The sequence below is a fragment of the Hydra vulgaris genome, chromosome 09, assembly GCF_038396675.1.
Source record: "Hydra vulgaris chromosome 09, alternate assembly HydraT2T_AEP".
Classification (NCBI taxonomy): Eukaryota; Metazoa; Cnidaria; class Hydrozoa; order Anthoathecata; family Hydridae; genus Hydra; species Hydra vulgaris.
This window is the reverse complement of record NC_088928.1, coordinates 36613879-36636441: the sequence shown is the minus strand read 5'-3', so window position 1 is coordinate 36636441 and position 22563 is coordinate 36613879. Positions and strand designations below refer to the sequence as shown.

The 22563-nt window shown below is 26.4% G+C and overlaps 1 protein-coding gene across 3 annotated transcripts; it reads left to right on the top strand.

The window, feature by feature from the left end:
- The first annotated feature begins 6408 nt into the window (after window positions 1-6408).
- LOC101238162 (mucin-3B) lies at window positions 6409-21474 on the top strand. 3 transcript variants are annotated; one of them, XM_065805562.1, is made up of 8 exons: window positions 6409-6524; window positions 7007-7077; window positions 7247-9154; window positions 9266-9428; window positions 15294-15383; window positions 20053-20082; window positions 20241-20294; window positions 20961-21474. In XM_065805562.1, exons 1-8 carry the CDS (start codon window positions 6520-6522, stop codon window positions 20989-20991), a joined length of 2352 nt encoding a protein of 783 aa, XP_065661634.1. In that variant the 5' UTR covers window positions 6409-6519; the 3' UTR covers window positions 20992-21474. The 3 variants fall into 3 exon arrangements, with proteins under 3 accessions (XP_065661634.1, XP_065661635.1, XP_065661637.1); XM_065805563.1 differs by having other exon boundaries at window positions 6436-6516; XM_065805565.1 differs by lacking the exon at window positions 6409-6524 and adding an exon at window positions 6834-6891.
- Window positions 21475-22563: the final 1089 nt, after the last annotated feature.

Here is a 22563-nt window from a genome sequence, read left to right as displayed (position 1 = left end):
TATATTTCTGGTTTTATAGTCAGAAAGTTAATAAATACTATTTCATGTAATGTTTGTGCTCAATCATTAACTGATATTTTATCATACGAACATTTCTATGCGAAATCTCATTCTTCACTAAATAATGTGAAAGATCGTGGTGGTTTGTTTTTGCCATCAAGGGATGTTGTTTCTGTTGTCGAGTCGTGTGAGAAAGTATTTAATTTCTTTATTAGTGGTAAAGATTTTAAAAATCCAAAAATAACCTCAGATAAAAATATAAAGCATAAGATGATCCATTGTGTTAACAAATTAATTATTAAAAAAAAAGTCTTTAAAGGACTTGATAGTCACGACTTAGAATTGTGGACTGAGAATGAAGATTTGCATTCCAGCCAGCTTGTTAGAAAGATATGTGAATATTACTTTAGAATTCGAATGTTCAGATATGCCCGAGATTATACCACTAAAGTTCTAAAAAAGTCGTCAATTGGTTTAAGACAACAAACTAACAAATTAATATTGTTCAAGGGTTTATGAATATTTCATTTTTAAAATATTTCATTTTTAAAATATTTCATTGTATAAAATATTTCATTGTATAAAACTTTTATTAAAATATATTATACGATGTTTTAGTTTGATGTTCTAAATGCAAATATGTTTTTAAATATATATTTTTGTGGCTATAAAAATAACAGTTTGTTTTAGTTTGTTATAACAAACTAAACATGCTAACAATATTATGTCCAATCTTTGACCAAAAAATATGTATGTATTGACTGTATGCTCATTAAATTGATCGTCTGTGATTCTAATCATCTTTAATTCCAAGAGTAAGGACGTTAAAATTGCCAATATCTTTTCATATGAATGTGATTGCTAAAAGCTTTTTGCCTGATATAATAATGGCTTCCAACGCATTAAATTGGCTTCACTAAAAACGGCGAAGTTAGATATCTAGTTATTTATTTATATCATTGGTTATGATGCGCTTGAAATTCTAAGAAAAGAAACCAAAAGAAAGAAGAAGAAAAGAAAAGGATTGAAAGTACCTAGTAATTAAAAGGAAAAAAGGCAATATCAACAAAATAGTAAAAATCTGTTGTAAAATGTCTAACGAATGATCGTATTCTTTAGATAATTTATCTAGATTCTTATGTTGATATTCAAAAACTATGATTAAATGTACAAGTTGAAAATACAATACTCCTAAAAGTAAGTATATAAATATATGAATATATATATATATATATATATATATATATATATATATATATATATATATATATATATATATATATATATATATATATATATATATATATTATGTTACTATTTATGATATAAGATAGTTTTGTGTTTGTAAAAGTTGTAGTTATTGATGATTAAATAGTACCAATTTACATAATGTTTTTCTATTATTTTTCTGTTACATTTTCTCAGTGGCTTTTTTTCCCAGATCATAAAGTCTGACTTTGCAATAACATTGAGAAATTATTTTGATTAATTTAAAAACATGGTTTTCATTAATACCATACACATTAATACCAAACATATGTTCATGCAAGTCTCTAAATATAACAGATCCTAAACTTTCTAAAACTGAAATAGATATAACTTCTGGGATATTTTTGGACTGTGGCAGTTTTCCAGGAATTGTTGCTAGCATTCTTGTAATTTTTTTTTCAGTTTCTTCACAAACAGTAATAATATCTTCTTTTGGTTTAATAAGACCACCATTGTCCTTTACTTTAAGAAAATTGGATTCTGGAGGATGTTTTTTAGAACCAAGTTTACAAGTTTCAGATATAAATATAACTTTACAAATTAAAAATCCAATGAACCCAGTTTTTTTTCTTATCGTATGCAACAGTCTATGCGATGAGTCTTGTAAGTTTGAAATATAACCATATGCTTCATCAAAAAATTTATCCCATATATGCTTATTACCCATTTTTAGTGCGGATTTATAACCTTTAGCAAAAGGATTTCTTGAGTTTAAAATGCCAAATAATCTATCAAATATTCTAATAAATTTAACTGTTGCATTACTTCCTTGAAACTGCATTAATTTAAGGTCTTTGCAACAGAACTCTATTGCATTAGCTACACTTGAACTAATTGCCTGAGCAGATTAATATGCGGTAGTCTTAATTTATTTCCAAGGCATAATCCTTCATCTTCTTGCAGTTTTTGAAGATAAACTATATATTTCCATGATATTGCATTGTTTTCGCTATCAAAAAAAAACATCATTATCTGCAAAGCAATTTCGAATTAGCTTAAGCATGTGACAAATATCAAGGAGAGTATGAACTTTTTTGTCAGAGTTAAAAGGATGAGCGAAAAAAGTGTTCATTTTTAAAGCATCAATTGAAACACCAAGGTTTGATAACATCGGAATGTGACATGAGGGTTCGTTACATGTTAGCGATATGACTTCAACACCAACATCTGTCAAGCGTTTAATAAATAAATTTACAATGTTTGCTCGTTCAGCACCATTTAACCCATCTATAAAAAAATATCCACATGGAACTTTCCATGAACTGTTTATACCAACAGCCATGAGAACTAGGGCATCTTTTGCAACTGGGGATGAATCATCTTATATACCGTTCCCAAGATTAAATGCTTTTCCATCCCATGATATGTGTTTTTTAATAGCCATTTCATCTAACATAAGTGAGCAAATGACTTTAGATCCTTACTTTTCAGCTTCTATAACCTTGTATTTAAGCGCTGCAAACGCTGGCTTTGTAGAACCTGGTTCTGCTGAAACTTTTCCATACCATTTCCTAATTTGTGCTTGATGTGGTAAATAAAAGTTAAATATTTTTCGCACATAATCATAAGCTTTACTTGAATAAAACTGCAGGGTAAGTGCAAAGGATATGGTTTCTTCTGAATATTTAAATCCTTTACCATGATTTTTACACATAATCATTCTTCTGGTTAGAGCTTGAGGAACTTCTGAAAATGTTTTTAATAGCATTTCTTCACAATTTGATGATATTTTTTGTTTTTGACTTTTATATTTTTTGTTTTTGACTTGAATATTTTTACAACTGATTTAAGAGATGTTATCTTTTTTTTTTATTTGAGATTTTTGCTGTTCTGCTTATACCATCTTTTTCAAAGACCAATTATCTTGTTTCTACGATCTGTTTTTTTTTCTGGAGTTAAACTGCAATCATATATTTTTTTGGGGGGAGCCAACTTTCATGGAGATAGATATAACACTAGTTTCAAAATCACTTATTTCAGAATTTTTAAAAGTTGATCTATTAACAGGAACTTTTCTCTATTTCATTTTCTAATATTGAAAGAAAAAAAAATTATATATATATATATATATATATATATATATATATATATATATATATATATATATATATATATATATATATATATATATAGTTATAAAATTTTCAAATTTAATATCAAACTAGAAGGAACCTCTAAGTTGTGTTTACTCACAGAGCTTAGCTAATAGTTCATGCAGCATTTATAAAATTAAAGCATATAATAGCAAAATGGTTATTATATATTTTAGCTGCTTACCATACAGTTGTGTTATAAACCCTCTAGCACACTGCATAGGGTAACTAAGAACTAAAAGGTACATATTGAACAAACCTGTACAATACATGAAAACATAATTGATTATATACCTTTTTTAAGTGGTCTGGAAATTTTTAAAATCTTTTAGGAAAATAATTTTCCCTTAAACTAACAGTTTGTCCGGTTCTGTCGATATTTTTTTTAAAAAAAAATGATCAGAACATATCAAACTGACTATGACTTCATTCTTGACGGTGTATTTTGGTCCATTCTTTTCTTTTTTCAGTGTTTGAAGGAAATCTGAAAATTGGTAGCAAAAATAACGTTTGATATTTTATTAAGTTTGTTATACTTTTTGCACAACTGATTTTATTTAAATCCATTTGTTCACATTGCAAGCGAACTAACAGAGGTCAATAAACTTTAAAATGTTTTTATTTTTAAAAATAATTAAGAAAGTCACCTATAAAATGTTCTAGGAAACTTTCGTTTCAAAAATGATTCATCATCAGAAATTCCATCACTATCACTTCTTTTACTGTCACTATGTTTTCTTTTATTGCAACTAAATGCAATACACTGTCCCTCGCTTTTTGTTCATCTTAATAATAAAGTATAACTAAAATGTCAGCCTTTATTATAGACTTATCTAAGGCTTTTGACAAGATTGAAGACCATGAAACATATACAAACAAGTATTACGGGTTAAGTTTTACTTTTGTTAAAGAGCTTTTAAAACAATGCAAGGAATTAATTCACGTCAAAAAATCTTATTTATATGATTTCCAAAATATAACCTGCAAAGTTCCACGAGGATCTATACTCTACTCTAGAATATATACAAAGATCCTTACTATTTCTAATTGATGGTAATGATCTTTATAAAGCCTCAAAGTTAACACAAACTAAGTTCGCTAATGATACATAATAAACTTTTTAATAATATGAACAGTATGCTAACAAAACTCTTCAACTTTCACTCAAAATTGGAAAAAAAAAATGAGTTTGATTGTATGTGTACGGTTTTATGTGAATAAAAATATATAGGAGTCATTTTAGATATATTCTACCATATAGAGTCCCAGCCGGCATTTGGTCGTAAAGAGTCGTCTTTTGAACGTTTATAAGATGTATTTTTAGGACCGAGTGCCGGCTGGGATGTATGTATGTATATATGTACATAGATGTGCACATACATACATACATACATACATACATACATACATACATACATACATACATACATACATACATACATACATACATACATACATACATACATACATACATACATACATACATACATACATACATACATACATACATACATACATACATACATACATACATACATACATACATACATACATACATACATACATACATACATACATACATACATAAATACATGCATACATACATACATACATACATACATACATATATACCTACATACATACACACATACAGAGGCGTAGAAATAATTTTTTGGTGTTCGAGATAGGTAACTTCCAGACATGGAGCAAACTCCAATTATTTATATGTTTATACTTTTGTCAAACAATTAGGGTTTGCAAAAAATTGCGATGATTGGAGGCTGGGAACAAAAAAGCCCCAAAATTTTCGCCCCCTGCCCCAAACGTGAGAGCAACAAGTTGATGAAGTATTTTTTGTACTATTCTTAACTAGACTTATATTCATCGATAAATTTTAGATTTCATTTTAAAATATTGTAGCGTTCAAAAATTATGACCATATAAAGTTTAAACCCCCCTCAATTTGAGGGGGTTGCAAATTTTATATGGTAATAATTTATAAACGCTAATAGATAATACTATGAAACTTAAAATTTATCGATGAATATAATTCTAGTTAAGAATAGTACAAAAAATACTTCATCAACTTGTTGCTCCTATTTTTTGGGCAGGGGGGCGAGAGTTTTAGGGCTTTTTTGTTCCCAGCCTCTAATCATAGCAATTGTTTGCAAACCCTCATTATTTGACATAAGTATAAACATATAAATGTTTGGAGTTTGCTCCATGTCTGGAAGTTATCTCGAACACCAAAATTTTTTTTCTACGCCTCTGCATACATACATACATACATACATACATACATACATACATACATAACATACATTCGTTACAGGAGGGACGGTTGAAGTGGAACTTTCATGACAAACTAAGTAAAAACTATTAATCACACAATAATTTTTATAAAAATAACTAATGAAGCTAAAATGAGAAAATTAAACTCCATAAAAAACATTTCCTAAAAAAGCTCATTATGATATTATGAATGTTTACATATTTTCTCATATATCTCACACATATATGTGTGAGATATATGAGAACATATGTAAATCTAAGAATATATTCTTAGATTTACAAGATAGAACGAAAATATACTCATATAATTGGTCTCAAAAAATTTAAAATTTACTAGTATAATTGGTAACAAGAAATCTTTTTGTCAACCGGAAAACATAATTCTTAAATAAACTTTAATTGAGCAATAAAATAACAAACAAAAATTATGTTACAAGAGCATTAATCAATACCTTTAAAATAACTTTGTAAAATATAATTGCGCAGCGCAATATTTAAAATTAGAAAAATAAAACTTTTAGACATAAAGATAAACTTAAAATAAAGATTTAAATATATAGTAGCTAATAAATTTTAATTAATGAAGCGGCTAATAAAAACTACCATCTAACTTTTTTAAAATAAATATTTAGGAATATATCATTTTGAAATAATAAAAATGTGTTTATATTTGAAGTTAGATTAGTTATTTTAAAGCACTTTCTAAAATTTCGAAGGAAAGGAAATAAAACAATTTAAACTCATTAAAAATCGATTAATACTTTTTTAACGATTTTATCAGGTTGACGTTACAAAAACTTTTTTGAAATCAACGTTGTAAGACCTATTAAAAAAAAACCTCTCAGGATTAAACGTAAACACGGTGATGCGGTTTGCATTTTTTATTTTCTTTTTTAATTTACTAATGTTATATAAACAAGCTTTTCTATATAGATATTCTATTTTATAACAATATTTATAAAGGCTTTTTTATGTGATTTATTTACTTCTCGAAGGTGTATTTTTGTTTACTTTAAAATTTTTTTTATTTTTACATCAATAAAAAGGCAAATTAAAAAACTTTTGTCCTTTTAAAATAAGATGAAAAATACACGAAATTTAAGTTAGTATTAAATGAGCCAAGCGTGTTTAAATCCCACGAGGATAGTAATATAACTTTCTTCTTTAATAAACTTGCGTAATGCGGTAATAAACATACGTAGTTAACTAGCCATGCTTTTTTTTTCGGAAATATTTAGTACGAATAATATTTTATATGAAAATTAATTTCTTTTGTTTTTAAGTTTTTAACATTTGGATCAAAAGTAAATTTTTATCTGCAACATTTTTAGATCATGTTTTCCCACTTTTAGGTATATATCTGAACTTGCCACAATGCTTGTTTACTGTCTAATATACCTTATCACGTTATTAAATAAAAACGGTAAGATTTTAAATAAAATAATAATATTGATTTTAATAATTTTCTGAAATTTATATGATTTTTTGATTAAATTTTGAATATTATAATTATAGAGATATATAGAACATAGATTTGACGGTCTTCAATATTAGCTAAAAAGCAGTCTATAATTTTTTGTTTTTATATTTAGTGTATTGTCAAACATATAATGAAAGCACTCTACAAATGCCTTTGATTGAATCAAGTATTATTTCAATTTCTAAGTTACAACTCGAGACAACAACCTTGTTTACTGATTTAAGTTCAATAAATTTTGAAAAAAAAATTTCTATGGCAAGTTCTTCTTCAATTAGCACATGGTCTTTTATATCAAAAGAAGTTCAAAACTTCAGTTATTCTACTCCATTATCAGACATTTTAACATTAGAAATTACAGGTTATTTATCTAGTAGTTTAACTTTGCCACAAGAAAGTTTTTTTATGAATGAGATGACCTCAGTTTTACAAATTATTGAATCATCCTACTTATCCAAAGAAGTATCTTCTGTTTATAATGGAAATATTTCACTTAACAATATTAGTTTTTCAAATTTATCTACGACAACATCACTAAAAGTGAATTTAATAGATTTCACCTCATCAGTTTCACAGTATAAAACTTTGACTACAAGTATTATTTCAAGTTTTACAATAATAGAAGAGTTACCATTATTATCAACAACAATAACATACCTAGTGCCAAGTTTTATTTCTTCATATTTAAACACAAGTGCAAGTTCATATTATATTATTTCAACTGATTCTCTATCATTACTAAAGACCCCGATATCTGTTGCACCAAAAGAATCATCTTTTATGATACGTACTAGCTTTACAATAAATGGTAGTATGATACTTCCATTTCAGAGCATAGATCAGACATTGTCTTTAAATACGCTTTCTGATTCAAGTTTCAATATTAGTTCAACTTATGGGTTAAGTACAATATCAAAAACCGATGTCAATAGGAGTGAATTAAATATGACACCTAGTATTGTTTTGTCGCAAAAAATACTAGCTTGGTCTAATTTAATAACAGAAAGCAGTCCAATCTTAAGTTTACTACCATCATCACTTGAGACTTTTACTGTTCCCACAGTGACAATCACTCCTGGCTTGTCATCATTATCCTCTTTTATTACAGAGAATGCTACCTTATTTAGTAGTATGCAAGTTACCAATGTGAGTCAAACACTTTCTTTAATTTCATTTTCTGCAAATGACAATATAACAGAAGTATATTTACAGACTAATACAATTATCTCAAGTCCATTATCATATGCAGATAATGTTACTCAAATAGTTGTAACACCTAGCATGGTTTTGTCACAAGAAATGTTAACATTTTCAAAATCTTTAGCAGAAAATTGTCTGATCTCTAGTATATGTTCTTCAGTTGAGAGTCTAAGATTTCCAACAACAACATTGGTTTCTATTACATCATCATTATCACCTTTTATTACAAATATTTCTAGTTTGTTTAGTAGTATATCATTTAACAGCGTGAATCAAACATCTTTTATTTCATTTTCTGTGAGTCACAACAGAAGTATCACAGAAGTAACTATAAATACTAACTCAACTTATGAAACAAGTTCTATTTTGAACATTTATAATAGTACTACTGAATTAATTTTTACACCAACTATGTTTTCATTATATGAAATGCCATCTTCAGAAACTCTTACATTGGAAAGCAATCTAACCTCAAGTTTAAATTTAGTATCTACTCTCAAAGCAACGCCATCTGCTGATTTTACAAGCAATGCACTTTATGAAAGTACAACAAGTTCTTTACATAGAAATACAGTGGATACATCACTTAATCAGATAAAAATTACTAGCAAGAGTTTTTCAACAGTTTCTACAATCAAGACAATTTCTACTAACGAAGGAATAGCCAGCTTACTGGATAGCCAAAGTACTTATTCAATGTCTTCTTCTGTTGTCTCAGGTTTAGAAGAAATAACTTTATATTCAAGTGCTTCTCATACAATTATAAATACAAGCTATGGCAGTTCATCTAACTTATACATATCTCAATCATTGATTAATGCAGGTAATATTATTTTAAAAGCATTAAATAATATAATATAAAAAACTCTCAATTATATCTCATTAATCTCATTTAAAGATAATTTTTCTAATTTTATTTTGTTTACTTTATTAGAAAACTCAACATTAGTTTCAACATATTTTCCTGTTTTGCATAATAAACATAAAAGCGTTATTACATCTGCAGAAACTGTTGGTATATCTTTGGCAGTTGTTTTTTTAATCATCTTAATGGTTTTGCTCTTTTGTTTATGTGTAAGAAAAAGAAACCAAAAGAGGTTTTTAGTTGTTTTTTTTTATGATAACATTTATCTGAGTAAATGAGTATTTATAGCTATTGTAAATTTACAACTTGATCGTAAAATTACATAGTCATTTTTGCAAAATTTGGAATATATTTAAACACTTTTAAATCTCATACATATGAATATCTCATATATCTTTTGGAATAAAACAAAAAAATACAAATTTTTGTTACTGTCAATTAGTTTTACTGCCAATTAGTCTTGCATGGTAGTTGAAAAGTTTCTGCCAGAAAAAGTTTAAAAACTCGAATAAAGTTTTTTTTTTCTTAAATGATAGATTGCTTGCCCAAACTAAACCCTCAGTTGATGTAGTAACACTTCCTTGTAGTAGCAGGCTTCAAGATAGTGGATGAGACAGCACTTCCTTGTAACAGCTTCCTTATAGACAGCTTCCTTGTATCCTTGTAAGCAGCACTTCCTTGAAGCAGCAGGCTAAAAGATAGTCAATGTAGCAACACTTCGCACATGTTTAAAAATATATTAAATAAAAACAAAAAAACTATTAATTATATAACTTTCTAGTCATTATTATTGTGGTTTTAAAAAAAATTATAAAACAGAAAATTAGAAAATTTACATGGTCATAACTTTTGTAAGTTACAATATTTTTCTACAAAATTAAAAATCTGTCGATAAATTTAAATTCAGTTGAAGGTAGTAAAGTTAACAGTTTTACTACATCAGTGCCTCACGTTCAGGCAGGGAGGGAGGGGTAGTTCCCAATTTTTGCAAGGTCTCCTCATTTGGCAAAGGTATGAAGATACTTAAGTTTTGAGTTTGCACAATGTATGAAAGTGTCCTATTTGAAACATCAAAAAATCCTACAAGCGCCCATGTATCAAGTGTTCCGGTATGAAGTGAGCGTTAAGTTGCTCCAATGTGTTGATCCAAATCTTTTGGTTGGTATAAAAGCTGTCGAACATATTTATTATACATCATTGAACAAACAATGTCATATTTTTTTATTGTGTTAAAAATGTCAAATTTTTTTACCAGAAAGTCACATTTTTTTTTACCAGAAAGTATCATTTTTTACCAGAAAGATCAACATTGACTGCAAACCCTGTGTTTGATGAGATCAGAAATGTGTGGTGTATCATGAGCTTCTTAAAGACAATCAACAATCAATTTGAGCCATTCATTGGCTTCTTCTGACTGACATTTGTTTTCAATGTGACACGCATTGGCTGAGCAGCACTTTGAGATTTGATTAGTCCAAACTTGCTAGAGGACATTTTTGAAATCAGTTTTACTTATTGGATGGTGGTCTTCTACCTTCTTTTTCATAAGATTCAAACAATTCTTTATTACCTTCAATCAAGGTGAGTTTCAAGGCTAGTTAGCAAAAAGTTTAATACCATGGTCTGCAAACCATTTTTTTTACCAAAGAACCTTTATATACTCTGCTGCACTAACTTTTGCTCCCTTGTCTTATAATTATAAATTATAAATATATATAATTATAAATATATATAAATTATAAATATATATAAATTATAATTATAAATCTATAATTATAAACTTATATTTTTATTCCACATTTTCCATTTGCAGTTATTGCACCCCAAGCCTTTACAGATGGTTAGTGTTTTTCAGATCTAAACATTTTCCTACAGAATGCCTTACATAGTTGGTCCAGAATGGTAATGATAATGATGATAATATGATGATAAGGATAATACTGATAAAAATGATCATTATAATGATCATGATGATGATCATAATGATGATGATCATGACAATGATCATGATGATAGTCATCATGATGATAGTCATCATGATGATAGTCATCATGATCATGAATGTTCTTTTTTACTTATATATTTTATGTTTCTTTTTTTTATTTATAGATTATATATTTTAAATACTTAAGATTATATATTTTATATATTTAAGATTTATATATCTTACTTTTACATATGTGTTTCTTTTATAAGTCTGAGGAACTAGAGGATACCTCAAACAAAGGGAATATTGACTTTACTTTTGACACCAAACAGAATTTTGAAGGTAATATTAAGATTAAAGACCAGGAACTTGTTGAAATGTACTCTCTTTGCTACTACTTTAATACTTTCTACTATTATCTCTTCTCAATTTACTTATAACTCCCAATTTTAAATGTGGAGTTGAAAGTTTATATTTTATCTAATCTAAATTGCATCATTAAAAAGTACATACCGAACTTTTTAATATATATTCAGACAGGATTATATTAACCCTGTCTATACAGTATGTATTTCTATTTTATTAAAAAGTCTTATTGAATTGTTAAGCTATAAAAAGTCATAATGCGAAGGAGTTCCACTACATTGACTAAGTAATTTTTCTAAAAATTTAAAGTGAACATTTTAAGTTCTTAAGATCCGCAAAGTCCGCAAAATATATTAACAAATTGCATCCTTAAATATATATTATCCTTTGTGTGTGTATATATATATTTGTATATATATATATATACATACATATTTATGTATATATATACATACACACATATATATATAACACCAATTAAAAGACTAGAATATTTTCAAAACCTTCCGAATGTTTTTATTTTGTTGCAAATAAAAAAGTTCTAAATGTTTATATTTTTTTACTGTAAAACATGCGTGGAGTGTTGCTACATCAACTATCTTATACCCTGCTGGTACAAGGGACTGCTACTACATTGACTATCTTATAGCCTGCTGCTACAAGAAAGTGCTGCTACATCGACTGAGGGTATGGTTTGGACAGGCTGTCTATCAATTAATTAAAAAAAAGCTTTTCAAAGTTTTTAAGCTTTATCCTGTCTTTAAAGTAAATTTTTTTTAAAAGGAAAATAAAACTCACTATTTACTGGAAACATTAAAAACGACTTTTTTGGGTTATATTAACCCTGTTAACACAAAATAACAATATTAACACACAAAAAAAAATTTTAACAAATGTTTTAAGTTTTTCTCTAACAATGTTTAACTAATAAAAATATTTTACTAATCTTAGTTTGAATAGTTTTTGTTTTGTTACCTGCAACTTTTACTCATACTTATAAAAAAACTTTGCTAAACATATATATATATATATATATATATATATATATATATATATATATATATATATATATATATATATATATATATATATATATATATATATATATATATATATATATATATATATATATATATGTATACATGTGTATATATATATATATATAGATCTATAGTTTGTTGGCTTTGGGAAGAGCGGAAGGAAAAAAGTGATTCTTACGCCAACATATACGTCACTTTTAATTACTTTTAACTTTCGTCCAACATTTCCGTGTTGGACGAAAGTAAAAACCATTAATTTAATTACAAATTAATCGTTTTTTAAAAAAACCACAAAAACGCAAATTTAATTGACCGGAATGTTTTTAAAAACATTCTGAATGTTTTTAAAACATTTTGAATGTTTTTAACAATATAAACAATGTTTTTATTTTTATTTTTTTTAATAAAATGTTTTTATTTTTATTTTTTTTAATAAAATGTTTTTATTTTTATTTTTTTTACTGTAAATCATGCGTGGAGTGTTGCTACATCGACTATCTTATAGCCTGACTCGCAAGGGAGTGCTGCTACATCGACTGACAAATAGCCTGACTCGCAAGGGAGTGCTGCTACATCGACTGACAAATAGCCTGACTCGCAAGGGAGTGCTGCTACATCGACTGACAAATAGCCTGACCCGCAAGGGAGTGCTGCTGCATCGACTGAGGGTTTGGTTGGGGCAGGCAGTCTATCATTATTAAAAAAAAAAAATTCCGGTCTTGCATTTTAATTTTTACTTTTTGTCAACAAAATATGGAAAAAACTTTCGGACAACATCTAAGGGTTCTATATATATATATATATATATATATATATATATATATATATATACATGTGTATATATATATATATATATACATGTGTATATATATATATATGTATATATATATATATATATATATATATATATGTATATATATATATATATATATATATATATATATATATATATATATATATATATATATATATATATATATAAATAAATAAATGTGTATATATACATGTGTATATATATACATGTATATATATATATATATATATATATATATATATATATATATATATATATATATATATATATACATGTGTGTATATATATATGTGTATATATATATATATATATATATATATATATATATATATATATATATATATATATATATACATGTGTATGTATATATATATATATATATATATATATATATATATAAACATGTGTATATATATATATGTATATATATATTATTATTATTATTTTTATTATAAATATATTTCAAACAACAGGCATATACAATTTAAGTGCCATGTTCATAGTATAGTAGTTTATATACATACATATTAAAGAAGTTATGTTAATATTTCCAGTAAGAGTGCTCAATCCAGCGTGTTTTATAATAATCTTCTTGTAAGTGGTTAACACTAGCTAAAAACAAGCAGTTTTTCATAATTACATTATTAATTTGTCATATTTTTAATGCATTTAAACCCAAAATTTTTTCTATAGCTAATAAAGATTTTCAACTTTTTATGAAGATTCAAAATAGCCAAAGAAAAAAAGAGAAAGTGTTCAAGGAATAAGCATTTTCTCTGATAATACTTGTTTTCTTGACCCATATTCTAGGGTAGCTACAGGAATTTTGAAAATTTGATCTTCACACAGCATTTAATATTTAGGCAATTTAATAAACTTAAGCAAGATTTGCACAATTTTATGTTTGCAAGTAAAACAAAAGGAATTCAAAGACTTGACAATCATGACCAACATTAGTAAATGATACACAAATAATTTTGACCATTTTTATCAAAAACCATAATTGTCTATATTTATAATATATTATATATATGTTTGTAAGTGTGTATGTGTTTGTGTGTGTGTATTGATGTTGATTTGAAATGTATATACTTTAAACAAAGTCCTTGATAAATAAAATCAGAGCTAATAATGATAATAAAGAGAAATTTTGGTTTAAAAACAAAAAATACACTACATTAATGCAGGTAACTGAAAAAACTTTGAAGCAGAACTATTTTACTTTGTGAAATCAATAAATTTGAAAAAGTTCTGAAGTCAATACTAATGCAACCTAAAGGGCATTATATCAAAAGATAAATCAAACCACAATATCCTAATTTTTCAGATAAAATCTAGCTACAAAATATAAAAATGTCTCTCAAAAACCCAATAAATCATATAGCAATCAAAAAGCAACTAAAAAACTAAAGTAAATATAAAAATAAATGTAAAAAAATTTTACATTTTACTATAAAAATAATAGTATAAAATTCTTGATATAATAAAATGTACTTTTAGTATTTTGTTCTGTGTTTATAGGTTTTCATACTTTACAAAAACTATATGCATTATTATGTAAAGAATACGCTGAACAAAATATAACATACAAAACTTAATGTTATTAAAATGCTTATGTTTCAAAAATATTTTTTGTAATACACCAAAGAAACTCTCAATTTGCACTCCAAGCTTATTTTTTAATATTTAAAGTGTATGTGTAACATGTTTCTTGTTACAACACTAAGTTTTAAATATTTGTCCCTGCCTCTGTCATAAACTACATTTGTCACTCCCTGTCCACATAATATGTTATTTCGCATAATTCTGCTATACCTGAAAAAAAAATCCACACAAGACCATTACACTGTATCTTAATCACACAAGGCTATTCCAATCTTAACCATAGATTAACATATTAAGGATTAATGTTTGTACTATAGGTATATTTTGATCGTGATTTTAATTTAGGCGCTTTCAACTGTATGATGACTATCACATACCTGGATTTACTGAACTTGGTGGAACAGTTCACATGGCAGAATTAAACAATGAAGAGATGTAAGTTTTTTTTTGTGTATTTAACAACTCAGCCTAATTTTGATATTAAAATTAGAATTAATTTTATAGTTTATAGTTGTATATATGTTATAACTTAATAATTTGTAAATAGTGTGTCTGCCAGATCAGGGAAATCGGGGAAAATAGGGAAGAGTCAGGGGATTCAGATATATTTGCAAAAAACTCATTAAAATTGAGTTAAATTTTAAAAAAATTAGGGAAAATGGCTCGTCTTTAAACTTACATGACTTATGTAAATTGTATACTGTACAGGTAATATAAAATTTTATTCGATAGCTTATGAACTTCTCTTAATTTTTTAATGTCTATTTACATTTTTGAAATCAAAGAGCGTTTTTTCTTTGAATTCGAGTTTCAGTCACTTTAAATTAAATCAGTAAAAATATGTAGTAGATCAGGAATTTGATTTTTTTTTTACTGATTTAATTTAATTGAAATTAAATTAAATCAGTAAAAATAGGTAGTAGATCAGGGAATAAAAATTGACTTTTTTACAAAATAAGTTAATTTAGATGCCTACAAAGGTTATTGAATAAATCTTTTTAAAGAATTATGAAAATGTTCATACAAATTATGAGTTTGAAAAAACGTTTTACAAAGAGTTTCTCGTATTATTTATTTTTAATTGCATTTTTATCGAAAAACGTTAAAAGTATCTTAAGGCATTTTAAAAAATGGCTGCAGCCCTGTCAAAGAAAAATATAAAATATATAATCTTTAATGTACACATTAATACAAATTTTAATTCATTAAAAAAAATTATTTGCTTATTAATTGCTGCATGCATAATATTTTCTGTGTGTGTCATGTTTTGATCAGATTTGTAGAGAATTTCATTGAACATATATGCATTATGTTAGCAATAATATGTGGATGACTTAGTGCCAAACCAGTCTATACAATGAATATGTAGAAATAAGATAATTAAATGCAAAGTAACAAAAGCCTATAAACCAAAAAAAAATTAAAGTAATTGCAGTTCAGTGCACTTAAGTAAAGTACATTGGTGTTTGCAAAGTAACACTAAATAAATCATTTTTTAATATAAACTAATTTTTTTCAACTTTGCTGCATAGGCACCTTGGCATTTTAGTTTGGCACTTAATCAACCATATAACAAGATAAATAAAATATAGTCAACATTGTATAGAGATAAAGAACAAACATTGCTTTATGTCATATAAAAGTGTAAACATGATTTGATATTTTTATCAAATTGATTTGCAAATAAAAGTTTTCAACGTCAATTAAAAGAATTAATGAAACGTGTAATAGTTTTTGTAATAGAGTTTTAGTCTAAAACTTGGTGTACAACCAGGTTTGCTGAGTTCATTGCTATGTCTTCTGTTCAAAACGACTGAAGAAACACACAACTGTCAAATTTAATTTTCTTGTAAAGTTTTTATTACTTTATTTCACTTATTAAAACTTAATTAAAACTTGCTTAAGTTTGACAAAAATATTCTATTATAGAGATAGGGAATAAAATCAAGAAAATGCCAATCACTATAAAGAAAGGGAGTCTTAGCAGATGCTAACTTTACAATGGTTTTGTTGTATGGTTCTCATGAGTGATCAGCTATTATAAATATTAATAGTAAATAACTGATTTTTTTAAATTAAAACTCACAAGCCACTGTAAGCCCAAAGCTGTTATCAGTAAAACGAGTATTAACTTTAGTTGCAGAATCAGGAGTGAATATCTAATAGTTGAATTGCGTGTTTTTTAGGGAAATATTAAAGGGTGGTATTTGATTTAAGAGATGAGTTGAATGAAAAATTGTTTTGCAAGTTTTCTGCCTTATCTTTTGGAGAAGTGATAGAATCATACTCATGTCTGAGTATAAAATATTAGGTATTCCTATATTAATAACGCTGTAAAAAAATTTTCCAAAAGTCTCTAAAACCCTTACTTCTGAGATAAAGTAAAAGTTTTATTTACATGTTGCATGAGAAGCAGAAAAGCATTTAACAACTTGAAGTTAATGAGAAGGCATAAAAGTTTCTAAGCCTGCCTGAATCCAGAAAATTATGTAGGAGGCTCAATTTTTGTAGTAGAGACAAAAGTCATAAGTCCAAGTATAATCACATAAATAATAACAATTTTAATAACTCTGAAGGTAGTAGTAAGTAATAGAATGATAGGGTAAATATAGAAGATAAATGTAGAAGAAGTACAAAATGAAAGAACAAAGAGTAGCTAAGCACGAATTGCAGTTAGAGTCAACACACAAATCAAGAAGTGAAGGTGATTAGAGTCTGGTAAATATGTCACAAAGCTAACAATCTTAGTAATATGTTGAGAAAGACAAAAGTCTTTGAGCTTTAGAGTCAGTTAAGTCAGTGGTATTAGAGTAATAAGCATTAAAGCTTTTAATAATAATAATAATAATATTGGCTGATTGTAAGATTGGCCGATTGTGAGACTGATGACTGAGAGTTTGGTCAGAAAAGACTGAGAGTTTGGTAACTTTGGTCAGAAATAATAGCTAAAAGGTGCATTCTTTGGTAGATAGAGAACAATTAAGTGTGAAAAGAAAGTTGATTGAGTGAAATGATACTAAACAAGAGCACATCAGAAAATTTTTTTCTTCTTTCCAACATCTCCGCTTCCAACAAGGCTGAAAGCAACCACTATTAGAGTTGGAAGTTACTGGAAGAGAAAAGACAAAGTTTATAGAGCAAGGTAACGATTGACAGACGACCTAAAAGAGTGCAAATTATATGAATCAGGAAAGCAAGATGAAGAAAGCCAATTCCAAAAAACTAGACGAATAAGAGTTTTTGGAGCACTTAGGAATAGTTGCAGAAAAAGGATGAGACACAGAAAGAATGACAAGTAACATGAGAATAAATTTTAGTATATGGCATAAGCGATGCTAGCTCTTTATAGAGGTGCCTGTTATAGTATTTGTAGAAAAGAGAAAGAGAAGTAACATTACAATGATGTGATAATGGTTGGAGGTTGGCTGCAAGAGCAGGTCCAACTATGTTTATAATGCGTTTTTGCACCTTGTTTAAAAGGGAAAGGGCATCATTTGAAGATCCACCGCATTTAAACTAGGTTTCATTACAAATAGACAAATAGATATGCAAGTATATGCTTATATCAAGTAACTGTTATGTAAGTAACAGTTATAATTAGTAAGTTAGGCAATTTTCTTTTCAATTTAACATTAAAAGATTAGGGCATATAATTTATAATGCTCCTAATATAATAACAATTTAAAAGAACATGATATCTGAAATATTTAATACAATTAAATATTTCAGATATCATTTTAATTTGTATTAGTTGTGCTTATTATCTTGACTAAAAGTCAAGATAATAAGCACAACTAATACAAATTAAAAATTTGTTTAGTTGTGCTTCTTATCTTGACTTTTAGTTAACATATAAAGATTTTATAAAACTAGTTATGAAATTACTTTTTAAAATCAGTTGTGATAGTTTGAGACACCATGAGAAGGTAAGCCAAGTCACATCGCCAAGTAACACTACAATATAGTAACCTTTCATGCATGTCTGGCTAAGACCTAGCTTTACACACAACTAAAATCATAAGTATATATGATATCATAAATATATATTATTTGTTTGTGATCTAAGACTACGAAAGACTTTTAAAGCAAAAAGTCTAAAGACTATGACAGTTTTTCTCAATATATTTCTACTCTATCAAATGTTTGACTTTAACTTTTGTTGAATGTCATTGAATATGCCAATCAGATAGAGAAGTAATGGCATTTTAGAAACAAAGTAAATTAGATTCTGATTGAACCAACTGAATTCAAAGAACAAATACCCATTTATCAGTAACACCCGTCAAAACCTCTGTATCAATATAACTATTTTAAAGTACGCAAAAGTCATTTGAGTGTCATTGCATAGTCCAGCTTTAATAACTTTTTAAAGAGTACTTTTAGACTTGGTACTTTTAAACTTAGTGAAAGTTGTAATATAAAATGCGTGACAGATGTAATTTACTTTATTAAAGCAACAGAACATGTCTATTGTTATTTGATTAAACAAAAAAAAAAAACAATCTTTGTAAATTTTTTTGCCAATATGTTTCATCTATCACAGTTGTCATTTTCAGGTCGAATTAGAAATTTTTTTCGGAATTTTGTATACATAAAAATTCTACAAAATTTTAATGTAGCCAAATAAAATTTTTATGGATACAAAGTTGTAAATAATTTTTGTCATTAGACTTGATGATGTGATTGATTAGACTTGATGATGTGATATATATATATATATATATATATATATATATATATATATATATATATATATATACACATAATATATATTAGTTAATACAAATAACGAAATATATATACATAATATAAATTAGTTAATACAAATAAACGAAATATATATACATAATATAAATTAGTTAATACAAATAAACGAAATATATATACATAATATAAATTAGTAAATATAATTAATGACATATATATACATAATTTATATATATATACATAATATAGTATACGAAATATATAGACTAAATATATATACATAATATAAATTAGTAAATAAAATTAACGGCATATATATATACATAATATAAATTAGTAATTACAATTAATAAGGCATAACAATTGATTAAAGTTGTTTTCTATTTAATTGTTGTAGACACTACGAAGAAGTTGATGTTGCAGATAGGTAAAAAACATTTGATCATTTGATCATGTTCTAAGTGTTCTCTTGTGTGTTTTTTACAAAATTTCTTGCATTTTTTTTTTTTTAATCTTTCAGTGATTTGATTTTCAGTTTACGTAAATTTTTTATCGATTTCAGTTTTATTTTAATTTGTTTTTTAGAGGAGAAAATCCACTATACAAATTGAAAGTATCTGAAAAGCCCGGAAAAGATGGGTATGTTCAAATGTCTCAATGCGAATTTTAAATTGTTTTACCAAATATCAGTGTGTATAACAAAAAATTTATTAAATCGCTAAAATGTTCATGGCAATGTTTAAGGTTATCTCGTATATATATTATGGTAATACATATATACAAATCTATCACATTCAATACTATACATATAAAAATATATCAACATTAATTACATATACATATAACAGTATATATATATATATATACAATATATATACGTATAAAACAATATCTATATTAATTATTTAACACTTTTATTTATTTTTGAAAAGAATCTTTTTATTTCAGATATTAAATTTTAGGTACTGTATTTTAAGACCACATTGTAATTAAAATTGATAATTAGTTAATCAAATAATATGGTCAAAATTGGAACAAGGAAATAACGAGGGCTAATCCCGGAGAGGGGTTAGTGTAGCGTTAAAATCTTAACGAAAGTTCAATTATCTTTTTTACGAATGATAGGTCTTCAATAGTTTTGGGTAAACCTCTGATGTCAATATAGGTTTAATTAGTGAAAATAAAAATAAATTGGTTCTCTTTAAAAAATTAATTTTTAACTGTTTCTCTTGAAGTTCTAAATTCTTCTAACTTAGTTGTATTTTTATTAACAATAGATATTAACTTTATTTTTTGATATTTTAGTGAATATAATCGTGCACTAATTGTCGACTAAAAATTACTAACCAATAAATGCTGATTCTTTCTTACTTTTCAATTCTATTTTTTGTTGTTTTTATTTGATTACTAACTATAATTTCAAAATCAAAATAGATACTTGTATTAACAGATTTGATTTTTTTGTTTTGTTATTTTGTTTTGTTATTTTGTCGTTGTTTTATGCAAGTTTTTTTCAAGACAAAGTTTTTTTCAAAAATTTTTTTTTGCTATTGTTTTTAATATTTTTTAAATACATTTTAGTTCTATATTTTTTAAACAAGATTTATATTTGTTATGATTTTGTATTTATTAAAAGATAAAGAATTTTTATATCTTAAAATAAATAGATAGTATAAAATTTCAAACAAGATTTCATATAAGCTTTTCATATGTTCGTACTAGTTGCGTTTTTTTTAAATTTATTTATTGAAGTTTATAAATATCTGAAGTTCATATTTGATTCTAAACACGTATAAAAATATTTTTTTTAAATAATAAAGCCTTATTTTTATTATTTTTTTGTGTGCAAACTCCATCTTTATTTGCTTTTATTACAGATTATGACCATTCAAATTTGCTACCTAAAATAGTAGGGAAGATCAAGACAAGTTGACTACAGGGGCAAGGAGAGTCCTGGAAAACACTGAGTTTTACTTTAGCCAGAAAATGCCCATAAACCTTATAAAATTTTCCTGATTAAATCGTTTCATCTTTTCCTCTCGTATGGTAGCAATTTGCATGGGAATCTAAAAATTTGGTATTAGTTCGCTTGCGGCCTCAAATTTTAGAAGTCGCACCAATGATCGGCTAGATAATGCATAAACAAGTAAACCTAAATGATTTTTTAAAGAAATATAACTATTTAATAGTTTTTTAACGAACAAGCAGGGATTATCCGTTTACGGATATTTCCGGAATTCCGTATAATTTCTTTAACTTTTAGTTTTTCCGGATATCCAAAACATTTTCTATACATACAAGTTTATGTATAAATTTGTGTAATATATTTGTTTTTTAAGCTTTTTCACTCATCACTTGTAGAAAAATATAAAAAAGTTTGAAAAAAAAAGTTAGAAACAACTCAGGTAAATGCAAAATTAGGAGGAAAATAAGGGAAAATATTTTTCCCGGACATTTTACCCTAACTATTTTCCGGATTTTTAAAATATGACCTGGATGATCTTTAGGCACAGGGAACTTATTTTTGAGATTAGAAACAATGTTAGGCCAATCTGACCAGCATACCACTAGCTTGCTAATGCATTTTTGGACAAGTTAACATTTGTTTACATTTAAAAAGTCGAATTCTTGATTCGTTAAGCTCAATGATTTCAGATATCTGCAAATAAAGTATTAATTATAGGACTTTAAAGATTCCAAAGTTATGACCATATAAAGTTTAAACCCCCCTCAGTTTGAGGGGGTTGAAAATTTTATATTGTCATAATTTTTAAACGATGAAAAATAATATGAAACTTAAATTTTCTCGATGAATATAAGCCTTGTTAAAACAATACAAAAAATATTTCATCAACTGGTTGCTCTCACGTTTGGGGAAGGAGGGAAAGGGGACAAAATTTTAGGGCTT

Excerpts from the sequence above, each read along its gene's own strand:
- LOC101238162 (XM_065805562.1), top strand. Across the intron at positions 9,429-15,293 it reads AGAAAAAGAAACCAAAAGAG|GCGCTTTCAACTGTATGATG; the intron begins GTTTTTAGTTGT and ends ATTTTAATTTAG. Across the intron at positions 15,384-20,052 it reads GAATTAAACAATGAAGAGAT|ACACTACGAAGAAGTTGATG; the intron begins GTAAGTTTTTTT and ends TAATTGTTGTAG.